General features: G+C 50.1%; 1 protein-coding gene across 4 annotated transcripts in view; it reads left to right on the top strand.

Moving 5' to 3' along the window:
• Window positions 1–22,413, top strand: part of FAM163A (family with sequence similarity 163 member A) — a 48,882-nt gene extending 26,469 nt beyond the window's left edge. For 2 of the 4 annotated variants that reach the window (XM_080648454.1, XM_080648453.1), the window contains exons 2-5: window positions 13,903–13,994; window positions 17,583–17,603; window positions 18,795–18,909; window positions 19,379–22,413. In XM_080648454.1, coding sequence (XP_080504580.1) covers window positions 18,817–18,909; window positions 19,379–19,786 — 501 coding nt within the window. In that variant the 5' untranslated portion in view covers window positions 13,903–13,994; window positions 17,583–17,603; window positions 18,795–18,816 and the 3' untranslated portion in view covers window positions 19,787–22,413. The remainder of the gene's footprint in view (window positions 1–13,902; window positions 13,995–17,582; window positions 17,604–18,794; window positions 18,910–19,378) is intronic. The other 2 variants (XM_080648456.1, XM_080648455.1) reach the window with 2 other exon arrangements.
• Window positions 22,414–22,659: the final 246 nt, after the last annotated feature.

Raw genomic sequence — 22,659 nt, 5'->3', positions numbered from 1 at the left:
GCTGGAGGATTTCTGGAAGGCTGGGTTGTTCAGGGTTGGGCAGAGTTGGTTATATTTGAAGATAAGCTTGTCCTACACCCCTAGAACCTTTAGTCTTCCAGAACCTCCTGTCCTCTCTAAGAATGACCTGGCCACAGCTACACTTGTCCCCATGCCCTCCCCTCTCACTACCACCTCCCCCCCAGGTCCAGGCCTCCTTTTTGAGAGCAGGGGTGGAGGGGTAAGTGTGGGGGACTCAAAGCCGTGCTGCCTAAGTCCACATCCCAGCCTTGCTGCTTCCTAGTGACCTGGGCAGGTTACTTTAATCCCTGAAACTCTTGCCTGGTTTGAAAAGAAAGACAAGTCTGTGTTATAGACTCTGCCGTGAGGATGAATAAATTTGCAGCTAACGCAGTGCCTGGGACAATAAAGATATTCCTCTGGTGTAACCTCCTGCACTTCCCTTCACACTCTGTGTCCAGTATTGTCCTAAATACAGTTGATGCTTGAACAACATGGGGGTTAGATGTGCCACCCTTATCCCCCACACAGTAAAAAATCCACGTGTAACTTTTGACTCCCCCAAAAGCTTAACTCCTAATAACCTACTGTTGACCAGAAGCCTTATCAATAATAAAAACAGTGGGTTAACACATATTTTGTATGTTATATGCATTATATACTGTATTCTTAGACTAAAGTAAGCCATAGAAAAGAAAATTACATTAAGAAAATCACAAGGAAAAGAAAATGCGCTTACAGTACTGTATATATTTATTGAAAACAGTGTGCGAATAAATGGCCCTGCACAGTTCAAACTGTGTTGTTCAGGGGACAACTGTACCTACATACCCAAGTCCAGAGAAAATACGACGTGGCATCGTCCCTAGAGGGGCTTAACTTGTGAAGGGCAGAAACACCTGCACATATGAAACATAAAATTGGAAAGAAAAATATACTTTTGCTGCATTCCTGTTAAATGCCAGAAAAAGAAAAGGGTACTGTGTCTCGTTTCTTTTATGTAGGAGATGGCCCAGAATGAAGACACAGCGCAGTGCACAAAGCTAGATGCTGGGGGGTGTGAGGCGTTCCTTCCAGTCCCCTTCCTGTGATTCTTTTCTTTCAGCGACTTAACAAGTGACTTGAATCCTCCCCATCCCTGTCCCTTCAATGCTGCCCGGCAAGCTGGACGCTTCCATTGCCTGGCTACCAGGCAGGTGGGCCCAGTGTGGGGAAAAAAGCTGCCCAACCTTAGAAGTTGGCCACGGACATCACTGCAGGAGGACAAATAAATATAGGACATCAAGAATTATTCATTTGGAGCCCAGCCTCCCAACATCTCCTTGCTGTGATTCACCGGATCGATGAAAGGCACGGTAATTCAGTATGTCAGGGAGGCTGTGAAGAGACCAGGTCCAGCCTCTCCTGCTACCTCCCTGTCCTCCCATCCTATCCCTACCCCTCCCATCCACTCCCAACCCTCACCCAGGCCTCTGGTGGGATTTGCTCCTCCCTTGCCTGGGACATAAGTTACCACTGCCTGTTTCAAGAAAACCAATTAAGAAACGATAAATTGCTGTCGACTAGAAAGGTCACTGCACAGGCTATAAATATAGGCGTTTCTAAAGCACGAGTGGGAGAAGTCTGTAGCACGTTCCCTCCTCCACACCCACATCTTCCAGCTGAGGTTTTCCTTTGGCAAAATGAGAGAACATCCCGCTGGGGGTCAAAAAAGCTCACTTTGAAGCGCCGTCTGGGTGCACCTGGGAATGCCGAGCCTCTGGTGGGACGGTGTGCCCCAGGCACCTCACCAGACTCCTGGTTTGGTTTTGGTTTTCTTCATAGCAATTATTCACGATGTATAAAAGGTATATGAGTTAAAGGTAAAAACCTGGAAAACACTGGAAAGCAAAATGGACAAATAATGGCATATAGTCCTACCCCTTACAAATAATCTGTTAGCATTTTAGATTACACTAGCCTAACCTGCAAGAATTTCTGCCATAGGGTCATTGACTTCCATACCTGTTCAGAGCAGATAAAGCTGGGTATTTTGTGTGTGGAATTTCTCTCCGATGCTATTATAAAACTGAACAATGAAGGTGAGAGACATGCCCAACGGAAAGGCTGATAGGGTCCTTCCTTGGGCCGGGTACCGCTTGGGTTGGCTGCTCATTCACAGGTAAGTCACTGGTGCTACCTGTGGGAGACAAAGCCCACTGGTACAGAGAAGGATGCATTGGAAAGGAGTTGTGTCCATATTCTGAGATTTATAATCAACTAGAGGCCCAGTGCACAAAATTCATGCAAGATTAGGCCTTCCTTCCCTCCGGCACCTGGGACCCGGGCTTCCCTCGCAGCCACGGCTTTGTCTGGAAGGTTGTCCGGAAGGACATCTAGTCTAATTAGCATATTACACTTTTATCTATCTATATATATAAAAGCCAAGCGACCGGAATGACCGGTCACTATGAGAACAACTGGTCTGATTGGGGCAGGCCAGCTGGACCCCACCCATGCACGAATTCGTGCACCGGGCCTCTAGTTATTATAGATTATTCTAGGCTTTTCCCCCACTGGGCTGTATATATACATATTTTTCTTTACAAAAACATGTTTAAAGACTATCATTTAGTAATGCTATTTTGTAGTCTGGTTCCTCAGTGGTATTTATGTTAATACTAGAGGCCTAGCGCACAAAATTCATGCACGAGTACGGTCCCTAGGCCTGGCCTGCGATCAGGGCCATCTTCCCCAGCTGCCCGCAGCTGGCCCTGCCCCCTGCCGCCACCCACCCCCGGTTCCTCATTCACCATCGGGTGATTGGTACCTGACGGCCGGGGGAAGGGACCGAGAGGTCAGCTGTTTCCGCCTGCTCACTGGCCCCGCCCTCGCAGTGGGTGGCCATCAGGCAATCGGAGCCTGCCGGCAGGAGCAAGAGACCAAGAGGTGGTCAGTGCGCCTCATAGTGACTGGCCCAGTAGTCGTTCTGCCATCAGGGTCAATTTGCATATTACCCATTTATTATATAGGATTATTTTCCCATAGTATTCTATAGGTACCATAATGTATTCAATATTGCCCTTGCTGTTAAGCGTGTAGATTGCTTCCAGACTATTACTCATATGTAATGCTGCAGTGAACATTATTGACTTATAGTTTGCAGATAGCCATAACTACTTCTTTATTAAAATATATTTTCATTGATTTCAGAGAGGAAGGGAGAGGAAGGGAGAGATAGAAACATCAGTGATGAGAGAGAATCATAAATCAGCTGCCTCCTGCACATTCCACTCTGGGAATCAAGCCCACAACCCAGGCATGTGCCCCCAACTGGGAATTGAACCGTGATCTCCTGGTTCATAGGTCTATGTTCACCCATGCCAGCCGAGTGGTAACTACTTCTTTTGGATAAAAATGTGAAGTGGATGTGATAGGTCCTTGATTTTTTACACTGGCACATATTGACACATAGCTTTCTACAAAAGCAATTTTCAACCTATTTCATTTCCTGGCACACAAAAACTAATTATTAAAATTCTGCAGCACGCCAAAAATATGTTGTATCTTATGCTGATCTGATTTTTTAAAAAAGGTATAATTTTGATTCATTCACACTGGACAGCTATTGCTGTGTTGTGTTGGCTGGTGTAATTTTTTTTATTAACAATCTACAGAGGAGAAACCAAGATGGCGGCATAGGTAAACACCTAAACTTCTGCCTCACACAACAATTTCAAAACTACAACTAAAAGACAAAACGGACATCATCCAGAACCACAGGAAGGCTGGCTGAGTGGAAATTCTACAACTAGAAGGAAAGAGAAAAGCACACTGAGATTCAGAGGAGCTGCAGGAAGCAGAGGTACTGAGGCGCGCGTGCGCGCGCGTGAAGGGAGGACTGGCAACTGAGTGCACGGCTGGCTTTCTCAAGCAGGAGGGAGACAAAAGCTCCCGACTGCTCTTAACTCTGGTTCCGGGCAAGACTCTGGGGACCCAGACTCATTAGGGGAGAAACTGGACTGTTTGGCAGTGGGTGGAACTCGAGGGCGGCTTTCTCTCAGAGGTGCTTGCAGCAATTACCATGAGACACTGAGACACAGGGGCCTATTAGGGCAGGGCTGACAGGAAACCAATGCTGTCTGCTCTGCCCTGAGACTCCGCCCCATTCAAGCTGAGCACAGAGGCTTTTGCAAGTCTTCTCCCATAAGGGTGTCTCCAGCACAGAAGTTCTCCCAGAGTAGACACAGCTGATCCTAACAGCCAATTGTCCTGGAGGTCAATTCCTCCCAGTGATACCAACAACAATCAAGGCTTAACTATAACAAGACTGTGCACACAGCCCACAAAGGGATGCATCAAGAGTGTCCACCTCAGGTAACTGGGGAGGCTGAGCCACTGGGCCCTATAGGACACCTAGCACACAAAGCCACTCTGTCAACTCAGACAAGCAGCCAAAATGTGGAGACAAAGGAAGAGTTCACAAATGAAAGAAATGGAGGAAAGCAAACGACTGAATATAGAGTTCAAAACCACAGTTATAAGGTTTTTCAAGAATTTTCTAGAAAAGGCCGATAAATTTAGCGAGACCCTCGAGGATATGAAAAAGGACCAACTAGAAATTAAGCATACACTGACTGAAATAAAAAATATTATTATACAGAGATCTAACAGCAGACTAGAGGATCGCAAGAATCAAGTCAAAGATTTGAAATACAAAGAAGCAAACAACACTCAACCGGAAAAGAAAAAAGAAAAAAGAATCCAGAAATATGAAGATAGTGTAAGGAGCCTCTGGGACAACTTTAAGCGTACCAACATCATAATTATGGGGGTGCCAGAAGAAGAGAGAGAGCAAGATACTGAAGACCTATTTGAAGAAATAATGACAGAAAACTCCCCCCACCTGGTGAAAGAAATAGACTTACAAGTCCAGGAAGCACAGAGAACCCCAAACAAAAGGAATCCAAAGAGGACCACACCAAGACACATTATAATTAAAATGCCAAGAGCAAAAGACAAAGAGAGAATATTAAAAGCAGCAAGAGAAAAACAGTTACCTACAAGGAAGCACCCATACGACTGTCAGTGGACTTCTCAACAGAAACTATGCAGGCCAGATGGGAGTGGCAAGAAATATTTAAGGTGATGAATAGCAAGAACCTACAACCAAGATTACTCTACCCAGCAAAGCTATCATTCAGAATTGAAGGGCAGATAAAGAGCTTCACAGATAAGAAAAAGCTAAAGGAGTTCATCACCACCAAACCAGTATTATATGAAATGCTGAAAGGTATTCTTTAAGAAGAGGAAGAAGAAAAAAAAGGTAAAGATAAAAATTATGAACAACCAATACATATCTATCAACAAGTGAATCTAAAAATCAAGTGAATAAAGAAATCTGATGAACAGAATAAACTGGTGAATATAATAGAATCAGGGGCATAGAAAGGGAGTGGAATGACAATTCTCAGGGGGAAAGGGGTGTGGGGGTGCGGGAAGAGACTGGACAAAAATCGTACACCTGTGGATGAGGACAGTCGGGGGGCGGGTAAGGGCAGAGGGTGGGGTGGGAGCTGGGTGGAGAGGAGCTATGGGGGAAAAAAGAGGAACAATTGTAATAATCTGAACAATAAAGATTTATTACATTAAAAAAAATCTACAGAGCCAAAACCGGTTTGGCTCAGTGGATAGAGCGTTGGCCTGTGGACTGAAGGGTCCCGGGTTCGATTCCGGTCAAGGGCATGTACCTTGGATGCGGGCACATCCCCAGTGGGGGGTGTGCAGGAGGCAGCTGATCGATGTCTCTCTCTCATCGATGTTTCTAGCTCTCTATCCCTCTCCCTTCCTCTCTGTGAAATATCAATAAAATATATTTTTAAAAAAAATCTACAGAAAAAAAAATCATTGCCCCTAATTAATAGATACGTATTCCATGTTTTAAAAATTCTGGCAGCAGACACTGGCTCTGGCTGTTCGGGACTAGATTGGGGTCTTAGGGGCTAGGCATGGCTCTTCGGAACCAGTGTCAGCCCTTTGGGACTAGATTGGGCTCTTAGGCCTTGGCTGGGCTATTCCAGGCTAGGTCCGGGCCTAGGCATGGGGCCTCCACTCTTCTTGTCTGGGTTCGGTGCTTTGGGTCTGAACTTGGTTCTTGGGGACTAGGCTCCGCCCTGCGGGGCTAGCTAAAGCTGTTTGGATCCTGGGCTCCATTACTCAGGGCTAGGCTCACCCTTCAGGACTGGCATGGGCTCTCGTGGTCTGGCTAAAGCTGTTCGGATCCTGGGCTCCATTACTCAGGGCTAGGCTCACCCTTCGGGACTGGCCTGGGCTCTCGTGGTCTGGCTAAAGCTGTTCGGATTCTGGGCTCCCATCTTCGGGGCTAGGCTTCACCCTTCGGGACTGGCATTGTTTATTCGGGACTAGATTGGGGTCTTAGGGGTTAGGCCAGGCTTTTTGGAACCAGTGTCATTCCTTTGGGACTAGATTGGGCTCTTGGGCCTTGGCTGGGCTATTCCAGGCTAAGTCCATTAAACAAAAAATTTTTGCAACACACTGGTTGAAAATCGCTGTTCTAGAAGGTTTAACATAGTTACACTTCACTAGTGTATGCTTGTGGCCATTTCCTCACTTCCTGAGACAAACTGACGACCAATTTGGTGGATTCATAAAAGCTGTCATGTTTTTCTAATCTAAACCATCACTTAGCACCTCCTCACACATCACGGAAGCTCCCAGAACCCCCAGGAGCTTAACCTGCAGTGGATGCTCCTTCCCCCCACCTTCAGCTAGGCTCCTCTGCGATCCTCACCCTCAGGAGGGTGACAGAGACAGCACCAAGGTCCCAGGTCCCCCCAGGTAGATCTAGTACCAGGCACAGGTTAGTGAAGGGTCCCTGTCCAGGGCCCTCTCTCCGGGGCCTGGCAGAGGATGGGCTGGCTGGGAGAGCAGGGCACCTGTGCCTCACACTGGCACTGTGCCACCAGCTCTGCCTGCACACTGGCCACAAGAGGCCTGCTGCCAGGAAAAGGGAAGGGGACCTCCCTAACCATCAGGAATATGGGAGGGTGAATTAGATAACATCCATTAGGCGAACCTTGACATCCTTTGACTTAGAAACCGTATTATTAATAATGTTGGAAATGAGATTATTTCAGAAACATTTAGTGGTCATGAAATAAGTGGTATCAAACCCAAAGCAGAGTCTTCCAACTCCTTGGCAATCTCTTTAGCCCAGGCTCCTCTTAATTTGTGGTAAATACAGTAAGCTATGTAGCAGCACTATTAGGCCTTTGAGCAAGGAGCGTTCACCCTAAACACATTTGTTCTTGAGACTTGCTTGATCTAAAGTGAACATAAATGACAGCTCAAGGTACCTGCAACCAGGCATTCATTCATTCATTCATTCATTCAGTGTTTGTAGAGCTGCTAGCATGTGTTGGTCCTGACCTGACACGTGCGATACAGAAATGAACAAGACCCAGCCCCTAACCTACATTCTTTTGGGTCTAAAATCAAATAACTGCGTAGAGAGCAATGGTAATAGAAGATACATAGCACCTATTACAGGCCTGGGGTGAAATCAGGAAACACTTCACAGAGGGGCTTTGCACAAGAAGTTGGGAGTGGTAACAGTGAGGTCTAAATATTCACTCCACAGAGCCCCTGAAGTGCCAGCCTTTACCCTGAGGGAGTTAGGGAGGGTGGTAGGGGAGGGGCCTGATGAGATGTGTTTTAGGGAGCTTAGTCTGGGGGCAGATTGAAGGGACTGGGCAGAGAAGAACTGGAGACAGGAGCCCACTGCAGGGCCCAGGAGAGAGACCATGGGAGGCAGTGGTTGTCAGCCTGGTTGAAAGCAGTGCCCAAATCCAAGCCCCGTGGGAGCATTTAGCCATTCAGCTCCCCACCTGCAGAGCTTCTGATTCCATGGGTCTGGATGGTAATAAAACTCCCAGATGAAGTTGGTGCCTGCTTGGGAACTCCTGGCCATGTGTCCTCTAGATCAGAGCTTCTAAAAGACAATGAATTAACCTATAGGCGTTGTAGCTATAAAATGCTAGGCAAATAAGAGTGATATGTTTCTCAGGATTTTTCTCTGTAAAAGTCATTTTGTCAAATATCCCCAGATCACATCTCTCAATGTGAGGCCTGACCGTCCACTCCTAGTCCTCCAGCCTCGGACCCTTCAAGGCAGAGAATTCTTCTCCAGCTAAGGGAAACACAAGGGACCCATTTGGAAAGTGACTAATCCTCCCTCTTTCCCACCATCCACACACCAGTTCATATATTTGGTAAATCCAAGTGATATTCCTCTGGTTTTAAATAGGACTGTTACTCCCAACTGCACTTTAACCATTCAGAGCCCATTTACCTCCTCTTAGAGGGGCTTCCTTGACCTCAGGGAAGCCTGCTCTTCCACTGACCCTATTGCCTCCCTGTATGTGTCAAAGCCTGTGAAGACCAATACAAGTCTCAAGTCCTCCATCTGATTATCCAACCAGGAGGAAGTTTGCCTTGAGGTGTCCCTTAAAAGGGAAAGACAAAGAGTGTCCTGGACCAGTCCTGCAATGACTAAAAACTCAATACTGTATTTGCTGAAGGATTTAAGTTGACAAAGTGCTGTCATATTATCTTTGTTGGGCCACCCACCCACCCTAGCAGGAAAGTAAAGTCATCCAATAATGAAGTAATATCACCACCCACATTTTGCAGGATGAGAATACAAACTAAAAAGTAATTAAGAGCTCCATCCAAGGTCACACAACTAATAAAGGGCACAGAGCTCCAGAGAGCCTTGAACTTGAGCTTTATCTTGCAAGCAAACACCCAAGTCATCAGCTCAGATGGTAGGGGGAGAAGCTGGCTCAGCTAGTAGTTTGAAGGCCCAAGTTCAAGGCCCAACGCCAGCTCCTTTCTCGGCGTCCAATGCCTCTGATATTGGGATTATGCCTGAGTTCTGGTAGGAAAACCACTGTTGTGGATGTCCTCTCGGCCATCTGTTATGGGATCATTGTTGTTGGGGTTCACCATCAATCTGCTCCCATCGGCTTCATCTCATCCATCTTGTGGCATCCTTGTCTGGTTTTGGTATTTGATAATGCTGGCCTCATAAAGTGAGTGTGGAAGAGTTCCCTTCTATTGCATTTTTTGGAAGCGTTTGAGAAGGATTGGTATTCTTCTGTGAATGTTTGGTAGAATTCACCAGTGAAGCCATCTGATCCTGGACTTTGTTGGGAGGATTTTTTTGTGTGTTTTTCAAAATATATTTTTATTGATTTAGAGAAGAAGGAAGTGGGAGAGAGAGAAAAAAACATTAATGATGAGAGAGAATCATTGATCAGCTGCCTCCTACACGCCCTGCACTGGGGAATCGAGCCCGCAACTCAGGCATGTACCCTGACCAGAATCAAACCTTGACCTCCTGTTTCATAGGTTGGTGCTTAACCACTGAGCCAGGCTGGCCGGCTGTTGGAGGTTTTTAATTACGGATTCAGTCTCCTTACTAGTAACTGATCTATTCAGATTTTGTGTTTCATCATGATTCAGTCTTGGTAGGTTGTGTGTTTATAGAAATTTCTCCATTTCTTCTAGATTGTCCAATTTGTTGGGATATAATTGTTTATAGTATACTCTTATGACCCTTGGTATTTCTGTGGTATCACTTTAACATCTCCTCTTCCATTTTTTATTTTGACTTCCCCTTATGAATGTGTTGAGAAATTTTGTGGACAGACACATGAGTAGAATTGCTGTTTTATGGGGTATGTGTGAACTTAATGTGACCAAGTAGTACCGTCTTTCCCTCAACAGCTGCCCTAGCTATATCCTAACTGGCAGTGCCTCTAAATTCCCACATCTGTGTCAACACTTGGCATTATCCAGCTTCTTCATTTTTGCCAGTCCTACCTATAGAGTGATAGCTCTTTCTGGTTTCAATTTGTGTTTGTCAGATTACTCTTGAGTTTGGACATCACTTCATTTTCTTGTTAGTTTCTGGGTTTCCTCTTTTATAACCCACCTGCCCATGGCCCATTATTATACTGAGGCTCTTTTTTCCCCCTGGATGATTTGCAAAGGTTCCTCATATCTCTTAGGTCCCTTCTCAAACAGCGCAGGCCTCTTCAATGCTGTAGTTGCTCATCTGGGGCAAAGGAACCGATCTGACCACTGACTCCTCATACCTTCATCCTGGGGGTCGGGGCTTGGTAATGGCCATAGGTCCAGTCCAAGTAAAAGGAGCCCCTTCCTCCCATACCCTCTGCCAGGCTTGCCTGAGGCTTGCTGTCCAGGAAGACAGGTAACAAGGAAAAAAAATATTTTTCTTTCCCAGGCCTGCTAACCTGCTGTGTCAATTTCATGAGCTAATAAATGATTGGAGAAGGCTTAATTGCATCAGAAGAAATTGAGATCAGCCAGAGCTTATGCCCCACTCAATTAACCTCTGCTCCTAAGGGGGCCGGGCAGGGAGCAGGGGACGGCCATCATTAATTACATGTGCTGGTGCCAGCTGTGGCTGGCGTTTCCTTCCTGTGTTCACCCAGGCAGTGAGGTAGGTGACCCTGCCTCAGCGCAATGAAGTCACTGAGGGCAGGGACCCTTCAGAGAGAGCACAGACCCCGGCCTGTAGAGAGTGGGAAACCTACTTCCCATCACGTTCTTTCAGGGCTTTTCATGTGCCCCAGCCTCCACTAGAAGAATGGCCTTTAAGGTCCCATCCTGACCTCTTTATTGGCTCCATCCCTCACAGGGACCCACGTACCTTTGGTTCTCTTCACTCCCCTCCTCCTGCTACTCTCTGGCCCGTTCACCCCAAGGACGCAGAATCCAGTGCCAGTCTTGTTATGGGCAGCAGGCTCTGCAAGGTCACCCACCTTCCCTGGGCCTCCAGCCTGAAATCCTCCCAGAGACCTTTATCCCTACATCGTTTCCCAAAGGGCCAGATGGTAAGGCTCAGCCCTGTTGTAAACACAGATTCTGGGGCCCCTGCCTGGAGATGCTATTTTAGGAAGTCTGGAGTCTCTGTTTTTTTTAATACATGGCTCAGGTGATTCTTACCATCATCCAGTTTGAGAAACCCTACTCTAGGGGACACCTCAGTTCCTGGCGAAATACGTGCAGATCTTCCGGAAGGAGAGCAGCATCCTTAACGGCAGGGCCCTGGCTCTGCTCCCAGTGCCTTTCCCGCTCTGTCTCTGTCTTGCTGTGTATGGTTAAGCAAGTCACCTGTGCTCTCTGAGCTTGGTTTCTTCATCTAGAAAATAAAAATATTGATCCAGTTCTCTTAGAGTTTTTCCATTTCTGTGGATCATTTTTCTATAAGTAATTGGCATGTTAAGCATATTGCATGGTTTGTCCTCAAAAAACAACTGATTTTTTTTCTTCAAGCATCCCTTTATTATTTTAAAATATATTTTTATTGATTTCAGAGAGAAAGGGAGAGAGAGAGAGAAACATCAATGATGAAAGAGAATCATTGATTAGCTGCCTTCTGCACACCCTACACTGGGTATCGACCCCCAACCTGGGCATATGCCCTGACCAGGAATCTAACTGTGACCTCCTGGTTCGTAGGTCAATGCTCAACCACTGAGCCATGCCGGCCAGGCCAAACCTTTACTGGGAGAAGTCTTCCCCTGACCTGAGATAAAAACTTGGGCCAGTCCCATTGCTTTCTCGTCCATTCTTATAGTCTTACTAGAGGCCTGGTGTATAGATTCGTGCACCGGTGGGGGTTCCTCGGCCTGGCCTGTGCCCTCTCACAATCCGGGACCCCTCGGGGATGTTGGATAGCCGGTTTCAGCCGGATCCCTGCAGGCCCAATCCAGATAGGAGGGAGCCCGATCCTATGCATTGAGCATCTGTCCCCCTTGTGGTCAGTGTGTGTCACAGTGACTGGTTGTTCGGTTGTTCGGTCGCTTAAGCTTTTATATATATAGGTAGGCACTCCAAGTTACAGATGCCATCTAAACTCAGAAATTAAATCAAAATGAGTAGTAATCAAAGCACTCCTAATCTGCTCTAGCTGGTTTGGCTCAGTGGATAGAGCGTCGGCCTGCAGACTGAAGGGTCGCAGGTTCAATTCTGGCCAAGGGCACATGCCTGGGTTGCGACTTGATCCCCATTAGGGGGCGTGCAAGAGGTTGCCAATCAATAATTCTCTCTCATCATTGATGTTTCTATTTCTCCCTCTCCCTTCCTCTCTGAAATCAATAAAAATGTATATATTTTTTAAATCCACTCCTAATTTGATAGTGTTAGGCTTCTTCTTTCCTCCAGTTTGGATCTGCTTCAGTCTGGAAGCAGGTGGGGTGGCAGGCCATGTCCATCTGCTATCTATACTCCCTGACTCTTACACCCCACCCCCAATCTGCCGTGTGACTAAATGCCAGAATTGAAATGGAAATTCTTAGAGACCAGGAAGATGCTTCAAGATGGCTCTTGCTTTTGTGAATGTTCTTGTGGTCTCTTTTGAGGTTCTCTGCTGGGTCCCCCTTTTCTGTAGTTCCCTTAGCCCAGGTGTCCCCTACAACTTGCCCAGCACCTGGGCCTCTGGAGGTCACCTCTAGCCTCATCGGCTGGGGTCTTCTCAGGCCTCCAGGTGGCACTATTGGACAGGACTTAAGACAGCCACCCAGGCCAGCTCCACAGCCCTCCTCCCTTGGGGCCTAGAATGAGGGATTCATGGCTCAGCTACAGTTCTTGCCAAGGAGATCTTCCTCACCAAGTTTTTGACCCATTTGTATTTTACAAAGTGGAGGGAAGGGTTCATGGATCCTGAAACAGATGTTCTGACCTTCCCATGTCCAGTCTCCTGCACATAATCCAGGAAGAGGGACCCATCCCAAACTCACAACTCAATCAAAACTTAGGGAGGAAGAGTCCTGCTCTGGCATCCAGCTCCATATGACTTTCATTTTAATGAGAGTGAGAACATCTTGGGAAAAGAAAACCTGAGTACTGGTACACCCAAGGCAGGGCTGGTGACAGTATTAAAGCCTAGATCTAGAAGGGAGGTGAAGGCAGGGATGGGGCAATGCTGTAGATGACCATCTGTCTTCTGGAGCCCTGCTCCTGACCTGCTCTGTCCCCAAAGAAGGCGGCTTTGCCAGTCCTGTTAATGGTTGGGTTCCTTCCCCAATCAAACACACACCCAGTGGGACCGGCCCTGCTTAGGTCGGATGGGGCATCACCACCAGAGAGTGTCCTTCTTCTCCCACACCCCATTCCCAGTGTAAGGCTCATACTCCTCTAAATAATGTTGAGAGGATATTTAAAAGTTTTTGGTTTGAAGGAACCCCCACTAATTAGTCTACACTGGGTTTCTAAATGTTTCCGTTGGATCCTGCCTCCTCCATCCTCCATGAGCACGTCAGAATGATGATCTTATTATCACATAATGATCTTGTCATCTTGTCGGACTTGTTCATCCAACTGTCCAGTGGCTATGCTGGCCTGAGGGGTGTCGGGATATCACAGAAAGGGAAAGGAGTGTGCAGCTTTTGGGAATGTGGACAGGCCCAGAGGAGAATGGAGGAGAGAATGGGAAAGAGGGATGCAGGGCCACTGAGAAAGGTATCATCCGTGCAGGAAACAAGGACACCTCACCAGCAGACAGGTCAGCATTCTCCAGGGAAGCATGAGACAGAACTCTCTTCACCCACTGAGCCTCACTTCCAAGAACAGGCAGAGACTCCTGCCAGCGCCTTGCTGCTGCTCTGGACAGTGGCACTGAGATAGAATGTGGCCTCGGGTTCTTAGGCCAGGGACCTCAGAAACCAAGGCAGCTGCGGAGTTCAGAAGGAAGACCTTTTGGGGACATCCACTCCAGAGTCTTGGGGTCACAACCTGGTGCCAGAGTGAGCCTGTCTATCCTCTTGGCCTCCCCTCTAGCTCTCACTGACCTCCCCCTCTCTTCTTCGGCAGGGACTGATGCCCTTGGCCATGACGCAGCCCCAACCACTGTCTGCTCAGGCTCAGCCTGTTTGACTGAGTCATCGCTGCCCCAGGTGTTTCAGGTAAGTGTGAGGCTCAGGCCAACCCTCTCCCCAAAAAAACAAGGTGATGAGTGTTAGTGGGGAGGGAGCTCCAGTGAGTCCTGGTCACAGAGGGCAGAGCCTCAGAGTAGTGAGTTGGCAACAGGTTTGTCCTTCTTGGCTGCCCGCAGCCCCTGAGTTGGCCCCCACTGAATCCATTCTGTCCAGATCTGTGAGGCCCTGGGAGGAAACATGGGGACCTCGTTCTCCTGTCCTCAGGAGGAGGCTGGTATGATGGAAACTCCACAGCAAGGATCCTTGGGTCCTAACTGAGACTGTTGTTGTTTTATGACCAGGCAAGTCATTCAATGGCCTGGGTTCCCCTCGTGTGTGGACTTTCTGTACAGTCCAAAAGAGGTGTTAGGTCTCTTTTGCTCCATAACAGACTACCACAAACTGAGCAGCTTAAAACAGCACATATTGATGATCTCACAGTTCCTGTGGGTCAGGACTCCAGGCGTGGCTCGCTGGTCCACTGCTTCAGGGTCTGACTTGAGGCTGCATTCAAGGTGTCCACTGGGGTTACATTTTCCTTTGAAAGCTCAACTGGGGAAGGATCCACTTCCACTCTTATGTGATTATTTAGTGATTATTTAGTCCCTTTTGGGCCATTGGCCTGAGGGCCTCCATTCCTTCTGTCCAGTGGACTGAAGGACAGAAGAATCTTCAGTTCCTTGTCACATGGGCCTCCTCAACATGGCAACTTACTGTGTCAAAACCAGCAAGGGAAAAAGTTGGCCAGCAAGAAGGGGATGTCAGAATCTTATATAATCTATCCACAGAAGTGACGTTCCATCACCTTACTGTATTGTGTTGGGTGGAAGAGGTCACAGGTCACACCTAGCCTGAAGAGGAGGGTTGTACACAGGACACGGGGCTCATTTGGGGCCTTAGAGCCTGCCCATCATAGGAGGGGATACAAATGAAAGCATGTTGTAAACTGTAGCATGCTATTTAGATGTACTGAGTTATTATTATCATTCGCATATAGTTACAAAGAGAAAGTTAGCCCATCTGAAGTAATAGAGAGCCACTGGATGTGGGAGTTTAAATGCTAAATTGTACCATTAGCTCTGGGCCCTCAGGGAAACCGACTGGGGCCTCGCTAGCTCACTGCAAGCCTTCCTGGTTTATGATTGTAAGGCCAGACTTAAGCAGCCACAAAATGTCTAGGTCTTTCTTTCTCCCACAACTAAGGATCTTTTAGTTTACAAGGGGCCCTTGCAGACATGAATCTTACTTTTTGCTCAGAATCATACCTGTAAACTGAGTTTTTGGTTAATTTCTCTTTTACAAGTGAGAAAGGTGATCAGTTTCCAAGCTGGGGTGGCTGGTAAGTGGTAAAATTGGGTCTTGAATGGGCTTTCATACCCATGACTGCTTTCATTGCCTTCTTCTCCCTTCCACCCCCAACCATTTCTGGGCCATTTCTGCTCTACAGCCTTCAAGGTACTGAAAGAAGGGAGACCAGGCATGGAGGGCAGGAGGGAGGGCACTGTTCTCATAAGGCATCACAATCCCCTGTCTCCTAATGGGCTGGGCACACCCCAGGGGACTAGGCCAGAACTTTCAGCAGAGTGGTCACTGCTGCCTCCCCCAACTTCAGTTCACTCCATGGGCCTGTGTCTCTTAAGCAGCCCTCAGTGGTACATAAATGTGAAGGTACATAAATCCTCCCTAGGCTGAGCTTCATCCCATATCAAATGTCCATTGGACCCTTGAAGCATAGCCCACCATGTCACCTGGACAAAGTCACACTTGTCTTGAACCACATCTGCATATAGGATGTGAGCTGAGACATGCAACTTGCTGCCCCCTGGTGGTGGATCAGAGTCATAACTGCCAGAAATACTATACCAGATGAGTTGCTGTGTATAATGCTGCAGGGAGATACAGAGCAATATAAAGCACAACTCCTAATCCCAAAGGACTCATAATTTAGTAGAGGAGTCAAGATGTTCGCACATGGATGTTGACAAGCGTCCTACCAAGTCAGGGTTTGAAACGTGACACACGGAAAGGCATTGTGAAGAGCACAGAAAGAGAGAGCATCGCGGTGGGGCAGTCAGGGAGGCTTCCTGGAGCCTCCAAATATGGGCAGGACTTAAATAGACGGAGAAAGTGAGGTCATGCACTCCCCTCCCGAAAGCCCTTTGGGAACCTGATCATCTCCGAGAGTTAAATCCCTTGCCTGGCTTACAGCCTGTCCAGCTTCGTGCCTCCCCCCGCCCCCGTCCAGGCCCTTCCAGGTTCCTTCCAGGTCCTGGAGCACCTCATGCCCTCTCCACCATGTCTACTGGACAAGCTTCTCAGCTTTTAGGATTCTGCTCATGCTTACACCTTCCTTGTAACCTTTCCCCGATACTTAGGGGCCCCTCCTCTGTGTTCCCCCGCCCTTGGTCTGTGTGTCTCTTCTTGTGTGTCTTACACCAGATCATAAGGCACATTCAGTGTCTTTTCACCACTAGGCTGTAAACACCATATTGGAAGCTACTAAGTGTCATTTCATCCCAGGCTTTAAGCTTCTTAAGAATGAGGCCTGCCTGATGGGCAGAGGATTCGTGTAGGGGGACCCTGCGGGGGGAGAAGGGGGAACATGAATTGGTGGTGAGCATGCAGGGATGTGGGGCAGGACAAAGCTTTTGAAGTTTGGTCTAAAAGTTCCTGCCCAGGTAAGCGTACCCTGCAGGCAGTGTGATGCTGGGAAGGCTCTGGAGGAAGAGAAGGGCATTGGGGCATGATGAAAGGCTAAAGTGTGGGTGGCTGCTCAGAGACAAACTAGTGAAATCGATCAGGAAGCCATTGCACCGGGGCAGGCATGACATGCAAAGCGTCTTCACTGATGAACAACAGAAGACTAGGGGAGCCTTAGAAGAATTTGAGGATTTGAACGTCTGGGCAACTAGGGGAACATGCTGAAGCCTTGTCAAACTCTACTATGCAAATTAACCATCTGGGACCTTGTTACAATGCAGATTCTGCCTCATTAGGCCTGGGGTGGGGCCTGAGATGCTGCGTTTCTAACTGGCTCCCAGGTGGTCCAGAGCCCTCACTGTGAGCAGGTTGAGTGAATTAGAAGTAGGGCTGGGGTACATGCTGTGCTCCAGGAGCACATGGTGAGGAGCAGATGGTGTCTTTGGGTGAAGAAAAGGTGCTCCTTCCTCCACCTGAACACAGCACGGTGGTGCGTGGCTTCTTGAGCAGAATGCAATGTGAGGCCCCACCCCCACTTGCCCTTTGAGTAATGAACAACCTGCAAGGGCCTTCATAGCAGCTCTGGGGAACCCTAACAGACAGAGGTCGGAGCGGGGACCCATGTGGAGAGCGGGTGATCACTTAGCCTGAGTTCGAGCTGCCGGTGGGACATCCAAGCAAGATGTCTGTCCACTGGCAGTAGGAGACAGAGCTGGAGACCCAGCCTTGGGACCTGTAGGCTTCCTGTCGATGGAGCACACAGTGAGGGAAGCAGGAGGAGGTGAGGTGGAGCTCAGGGACCAGTCTAACCTGTGGGACCTTCTTCAGGGGTAACACTCTGCTTCCAACATCTCTGTCCCTTTTATTGTCTTGCAGGTCACCGTTCCCTTACTGAACGTAAGTGCTCACAGTCATTCTTCCATCCTCAAGATGCCAAGGCTCCTCCCACCCTCCTGCCCTGTTGGCAAAACCAATCTTGGTCCCCATGAACCCGGGACTTGGAAATCCCATTCAGTGTCCTGCAAGGGGAGTCGGCCTGAGGCCAGACAGCCTCGCATCGAGCTGGCCTCTGTTCTGTGAACCCACATTAGCCAGGACCGTCTCCCCAGCCTTGCCACAACCTTCCCGGAGCCAGAAGGCCACCTACCTGCTTCCTCTAGGCTCATCTGCCCTTGTTTTCCACAGAGTTGGGAAGAGGAGAGATTCCCCCCAAAAGGAGTGTGGGTTTGAGCCAGGGCAGAATTGGGGAGAATTTTTGAGATTCAGACCCTGTCCTCTCCACCTGGATCAAGGGCTCAGAGACCACTGGTGTCTGGACTCTGGAGGGCAGTGATTGAGAGAATAGCCATTGGGGTGAACCATGCTGGGTGGGATCTCAGCTAAATCAAAGCCTGGTTCATCACCTGTGAAATAGGGATAATTAAGAACTAGCCCAGCCCTAGCAGTTTTGGCTCAGTGGATAGAGCGTCGGCCTATGGACCAAAGGGTTCCATTCTGATCAAGGTTAGTTGCGGCTCCTCCCTGGGCTGGGCCCTGGTCGGGCATGCAGGAGGCAGCCAAACAACGTGGTTCTCTCACACTGAAGTTCCTCTCTGTCTTTCCCTCTCTCTTCCACTCTCCCTAAGAGTCAATGGAAAAATATCCTCGGATGAGGAGAAGTAAAACAAAAACCAAAAAAGAACTAGCCCAAAGATTGCGTGGAGGATTAACTGAGATAACCAGGGGAGTGCTTAGGGCACTGCGAACAGAAGCTATTTTCCTTTGTGTCTTGGACCATAGGGTGGGGGAGGGGTGTAGTTTAAGTTTAAGAGGGTGTGAGGACGGGAGATAGGAGAAGGAAAAGAGAATTAAAGGAGATTGAAACTGGGTAGAAACAGGAAGCAGAATTATGCCTCAGTGAGCATTCGGCCTCCTCTCTATCCTCCCTCAGCTGTAAGCCCCTGTGTGAGGCTGTCGCCCCGTCTTCAGGAAGCCTCAGGTGTCCCCGGGCTCAGGGGGTGGGGCCTTCCTGGCTCCAGCTGTGCAGGAAGTTCCCGGAGGCTCCCAGCTCACGGCGGCTCCCTCACCTGCCCACCCATCTCTCCGCAGAGTTGGATGGGGCATCGGGCGGATGACAGCGGGAACAGTTGTGATCACTGGCGGAATCCTAGCTGCGGTCATCCTCCTCTCCATCATCGCCGTCCTGTGCTACTGTAGGCTCCAGGTCAGTTCCGGGCCCAGCCAGACGCCACCAGCAAACCACTTCCCATTATGGAGGCCGACCCTGGAGCCCACTTCAGGGTGACAAGGCCCAGAGCTGTGGGCTGTGGGAAGCACAAGTCAAGGGGGCTGGGAGTTGGAGGGCGGTCAGAAGGGAGCACCCAGAGAGCTCACTGTGCTGTCTCCCCGGGACTGAGTGGTGGGAAGGGCGCCATCTGGGGGGACTCTGACAGCTGCTGCCAGCCGCCCCAGCCCTGTCCTCAGTGTGATTGTATGTCCCTCCCTCTGTCGCCCTGCCTCCCCAGCCACGGCCTGGAGTTAATACACTAGGGAGTCGGGGAAGGAAAAGGGAAAGTTTTGCAAGGCTGGGAATCTGTACCTGTGGAAGGTGGTCTCGGGTTGAGTTGATCAACAGTGGAGCAGGGGCGTGGTTGCCTGTGCCACTCAGAGGGGCCCTCCGCCTCTCCCCTCAGTATTACTGCTGCAAGAAGAGCGGAGAGGAGGATGCAGAGGAGGAGGAGGAGGAGCACGACCTGCCCACACCCTCCAGAGGCCCCCCCTGCAATGCCTGCAGCGCCCAAGCCCTGGACGGCAGAGGCAGCGTGGCGCCCATCACCAGTGAGCCCTGCGGCCAGCCGGGTGGGGTGGCAGCCGGCCACTGCGCCACCTGCTCCCCATACAGCTCCCCCTTTTACATACAGACAGCCGACATGGTGCCCAATGGGGGCGGAAGCGAGAGGTTCTCCTTCGCTCCCACATATTACAAGGAGGGGGGATTCCCGTCCCTCCAGTTGGCAGCACCCCAGAGTTACCCGGTGACGTGGCCAGGCTCTGGGCGTGAGGCTTTCACTAATCCAAGGGCTATTAGTACAGAAGTGTAACCCCTCTCACCCCGGACCCCCCCACACACACCAACAGGCTGCTCCGTCAGGGGCACTGGGCCCACGGCTGCCTCCCAACGCCCCACAGGACTGTCTGTTTCCTTGGCTTTCCTTGCCCCGCCGTGGGAGGTTCCCCAGGATTGAAGCCATTGGGTGCTTTGATGGCAGCTGTGCCGGCCTCGGGCCACCTCCAGCACCCCCAGGCCCTCTCGTGCCCCACCCCCACCCCTGGCTTGGCCAGTCTTGTGAGAGGAAGGAAAGCTGTGCAAAGGCCTGGAGGCCTCCAGCATCCTTGGGGGGTGAAAGAAGAAGGGGGACACAGGGCAGGGGCCAGGGCACAGTAAAACCGCAGAATTTGAGAAGGAAGAGGGTGGTGTTAAAGGGACCGCTTCAGGACTTGCTAAAACAAATCCAAAAGCCAGTTCACAATTTAGTTTTGTCTTTTCGGTTGTCATAGAGACTGCAAAGCCTGTAACTGCTCAAATACAGATGCTGATTCCTGACCACAGCACAGCTGTGACTGCACCCTTCCTTGTGGACCATGTTGAGTTGGCTTTAAAGGCATCGGGTTGTTGTGAGGAATGCACCAAAGAGCGGCTGTCTAACCTTGTCCCCCACTCCTGCCCGCCCCACATCCTTTCTTTGCTTCGGGAACCAGCTGCCCCGCTGAGAACCTTTTTTAAGAGTTGTTACTAGAGTTCGAGTAGCTTAGCCAGTGAGGTCCTGCTGACGGTCTCTGGGGCTGTGGTCCCCCACACCGAGAGGGTACAGCCCCGCGAGGGCGTGTGCATTCTCTGGGGTGTGCACACACCTGTCACCACCAACACCGGGCTTTGCTGCGCCCAGGAGCTGCAGAGTGGGAGGGTCTCGGATGTAGCAACTAGGAGGGAAAGTCTGACCCGCAGACAGCATGGGCAGCGGGTGCTAAAGGTGACCAGTGCCACTGCAGTGAGGTGGCTGCTACAGGAAGAGGCCGGGCGCCTCCCATGGCATGCTGCTGCCCTGTAAGCCCCTCTACTCTGTCATTCAGCCGCGACGCTGCAGGGCCAGACCGCTGGTTCCACCAGGGACAGCGCCTGAGGACCAGAGGGCTCTGACGTAGCGATTGGATTCTGCTTGCTGCCCTCCCTCCGCTGCCTGACTCTGACCCCCACTCTCTGGGTGAGGGCCTTCTCATGGCTGTCTCACTCTCACCCAAGTCCAACTCCCACTTCCCACTTCTAACTCAGCCTTGGCCTTACACCATTTGAGTGAGTGCATCCGATGAGTTTTCTAGTTGCCTCTGTAGTAAGGAGTGGCTGCACCCCTCTTAAGGGCATAACTAACCCCCACCCATCCAGAATCACTGAATGCTGCAGAGGGTGGGGCAGGAAAGGAGCTGGCCCCTCTGCTGAAATACTGATTTTGTATTGGAGAAAGGGCGGGGTGCGGCCAGGAGAGGGGTGCAGCATGGGGGGGATTCACCACACCTTTGCATCACCGTTCAGGCTCGGGGCACCCTGCATCTCAATCTGTAAGGCTCACTGGGTTGAGAACCAGAGGACCTCGGTCGAGCCACACTTTGGTCACTCATTAGCTCCAGAACCAGTCACTTATCTTCTCTGAGACCCCATTTCCTCCAGGGGACTGAGACTTGCCCAGATGGACTCCAAGGGCCCTTTGAGGACTGCCTGCAAAGGTCTGCCAGCCAGCCACGCTCTCTCGCCCCGGTCCTGGCAGGAGCTGGACACACTTGCCAGCTGCCTGATCCTGTGTGCAGGGACGCGTGCTAAGGGGTGAAAGACCACAGTCAGACATGGGGTTAGCAGGCAAAGCAATTGGAAATGTATGTGAAAAGCACACGTTTGACTCTCCCATGAGTGACCTCAAATGGTACCATTTCTCTTAGACCAGGAGGCAGCCCTAGGTGGGTGTAATGAGACCTGTCTCTGAGTCAAGAGGGACCAGCTTAGGACAGCAGCTTTAACATACCCCACGCCACCGCCAGCCCTGACCGGGTCAAGTGCACCCCCTTGACATGGGTAGCTGGGCCTGGCAGCCCTGGCCGCATCCTGACCACCAGCCCAGGGCCTTGCTGCCCTGGAATTCCACAGCCAATCACCCTGAGCAAGGGCTGTCCCTCCTCCCCCGCAAAAAAAAGTGTCATCTTACCTCTTGCCTTTGCAGAAATCAAGACAACCTGGTCAATGGTCACCTGCTTCTGACCCCTGATCTATTAGGGTCCCCAAGTGAGAACCATCGTGTGCAGTCCTGTCTCCTTAGCTTTCCCAGCCTAAATCCTGTCACCCCACAAATGAAAATGTGTTTGGAGGCATTGGAGAGATGGTGGGCGCCGGCTCCCCCACATACAGCCCCATGTAGCCCGCCTGCCTCCCTGTAGCCGCCAGGGCCTCACCTGTGCAAGGAGAAGCTCAGCCCATTCAACTGCACTGCACTTTTTAGTGATGGGACACTATCTGGACACTTTCCAAACTGCACCCTAAACAGGCAGAGGAGAGGCTGGGAACACCCCGTCCTCCTGCCACCCTCTCTCCACCACTGCTCCTGCTGCAGACTTCTCCTGCGTCTTCGATAACTTGGAGTCACAACCAAGTGAATGTCAATAAATGAGGCATTTGAAACAGAAATCCCACAGGGTCCTCCGTTCTTCACCGGGGGAGCTGGGCATGGATGTAAGGTCGACTACCAGCTTCCTTTCCCCTCCTGCTTCCACGCTAGCGAGTTTGGCTCCCTCCTTCTCCCCGCCCCTCCCCCCCCCCCATGTGTCCTGCCATCCCCACCCCATTGCCTCAGTCCCAGCTGTGTCCAGGGAGATGTGTTGCTGTGGGAAAGGGGACTTGCGGTGTAGCTAGCTGCTGCTCCCTGAGGTAGAT

Source organism: Plecotus auritus (genome assembly GCF_963455305.1).
Source record: "Plecotus auritus genome assembly, chromosome: 12".
In the NCBI taxonomy this organism is placed as follows: Eukaryota; Metazoa; Chordata; class Mammalia; order Chiroptera; family Vespertilionidae; genus Plecotus; species Plecotus auritus.
This window is presented reverse-complemented; position numbering and strand designations above follow the sequence as displayed.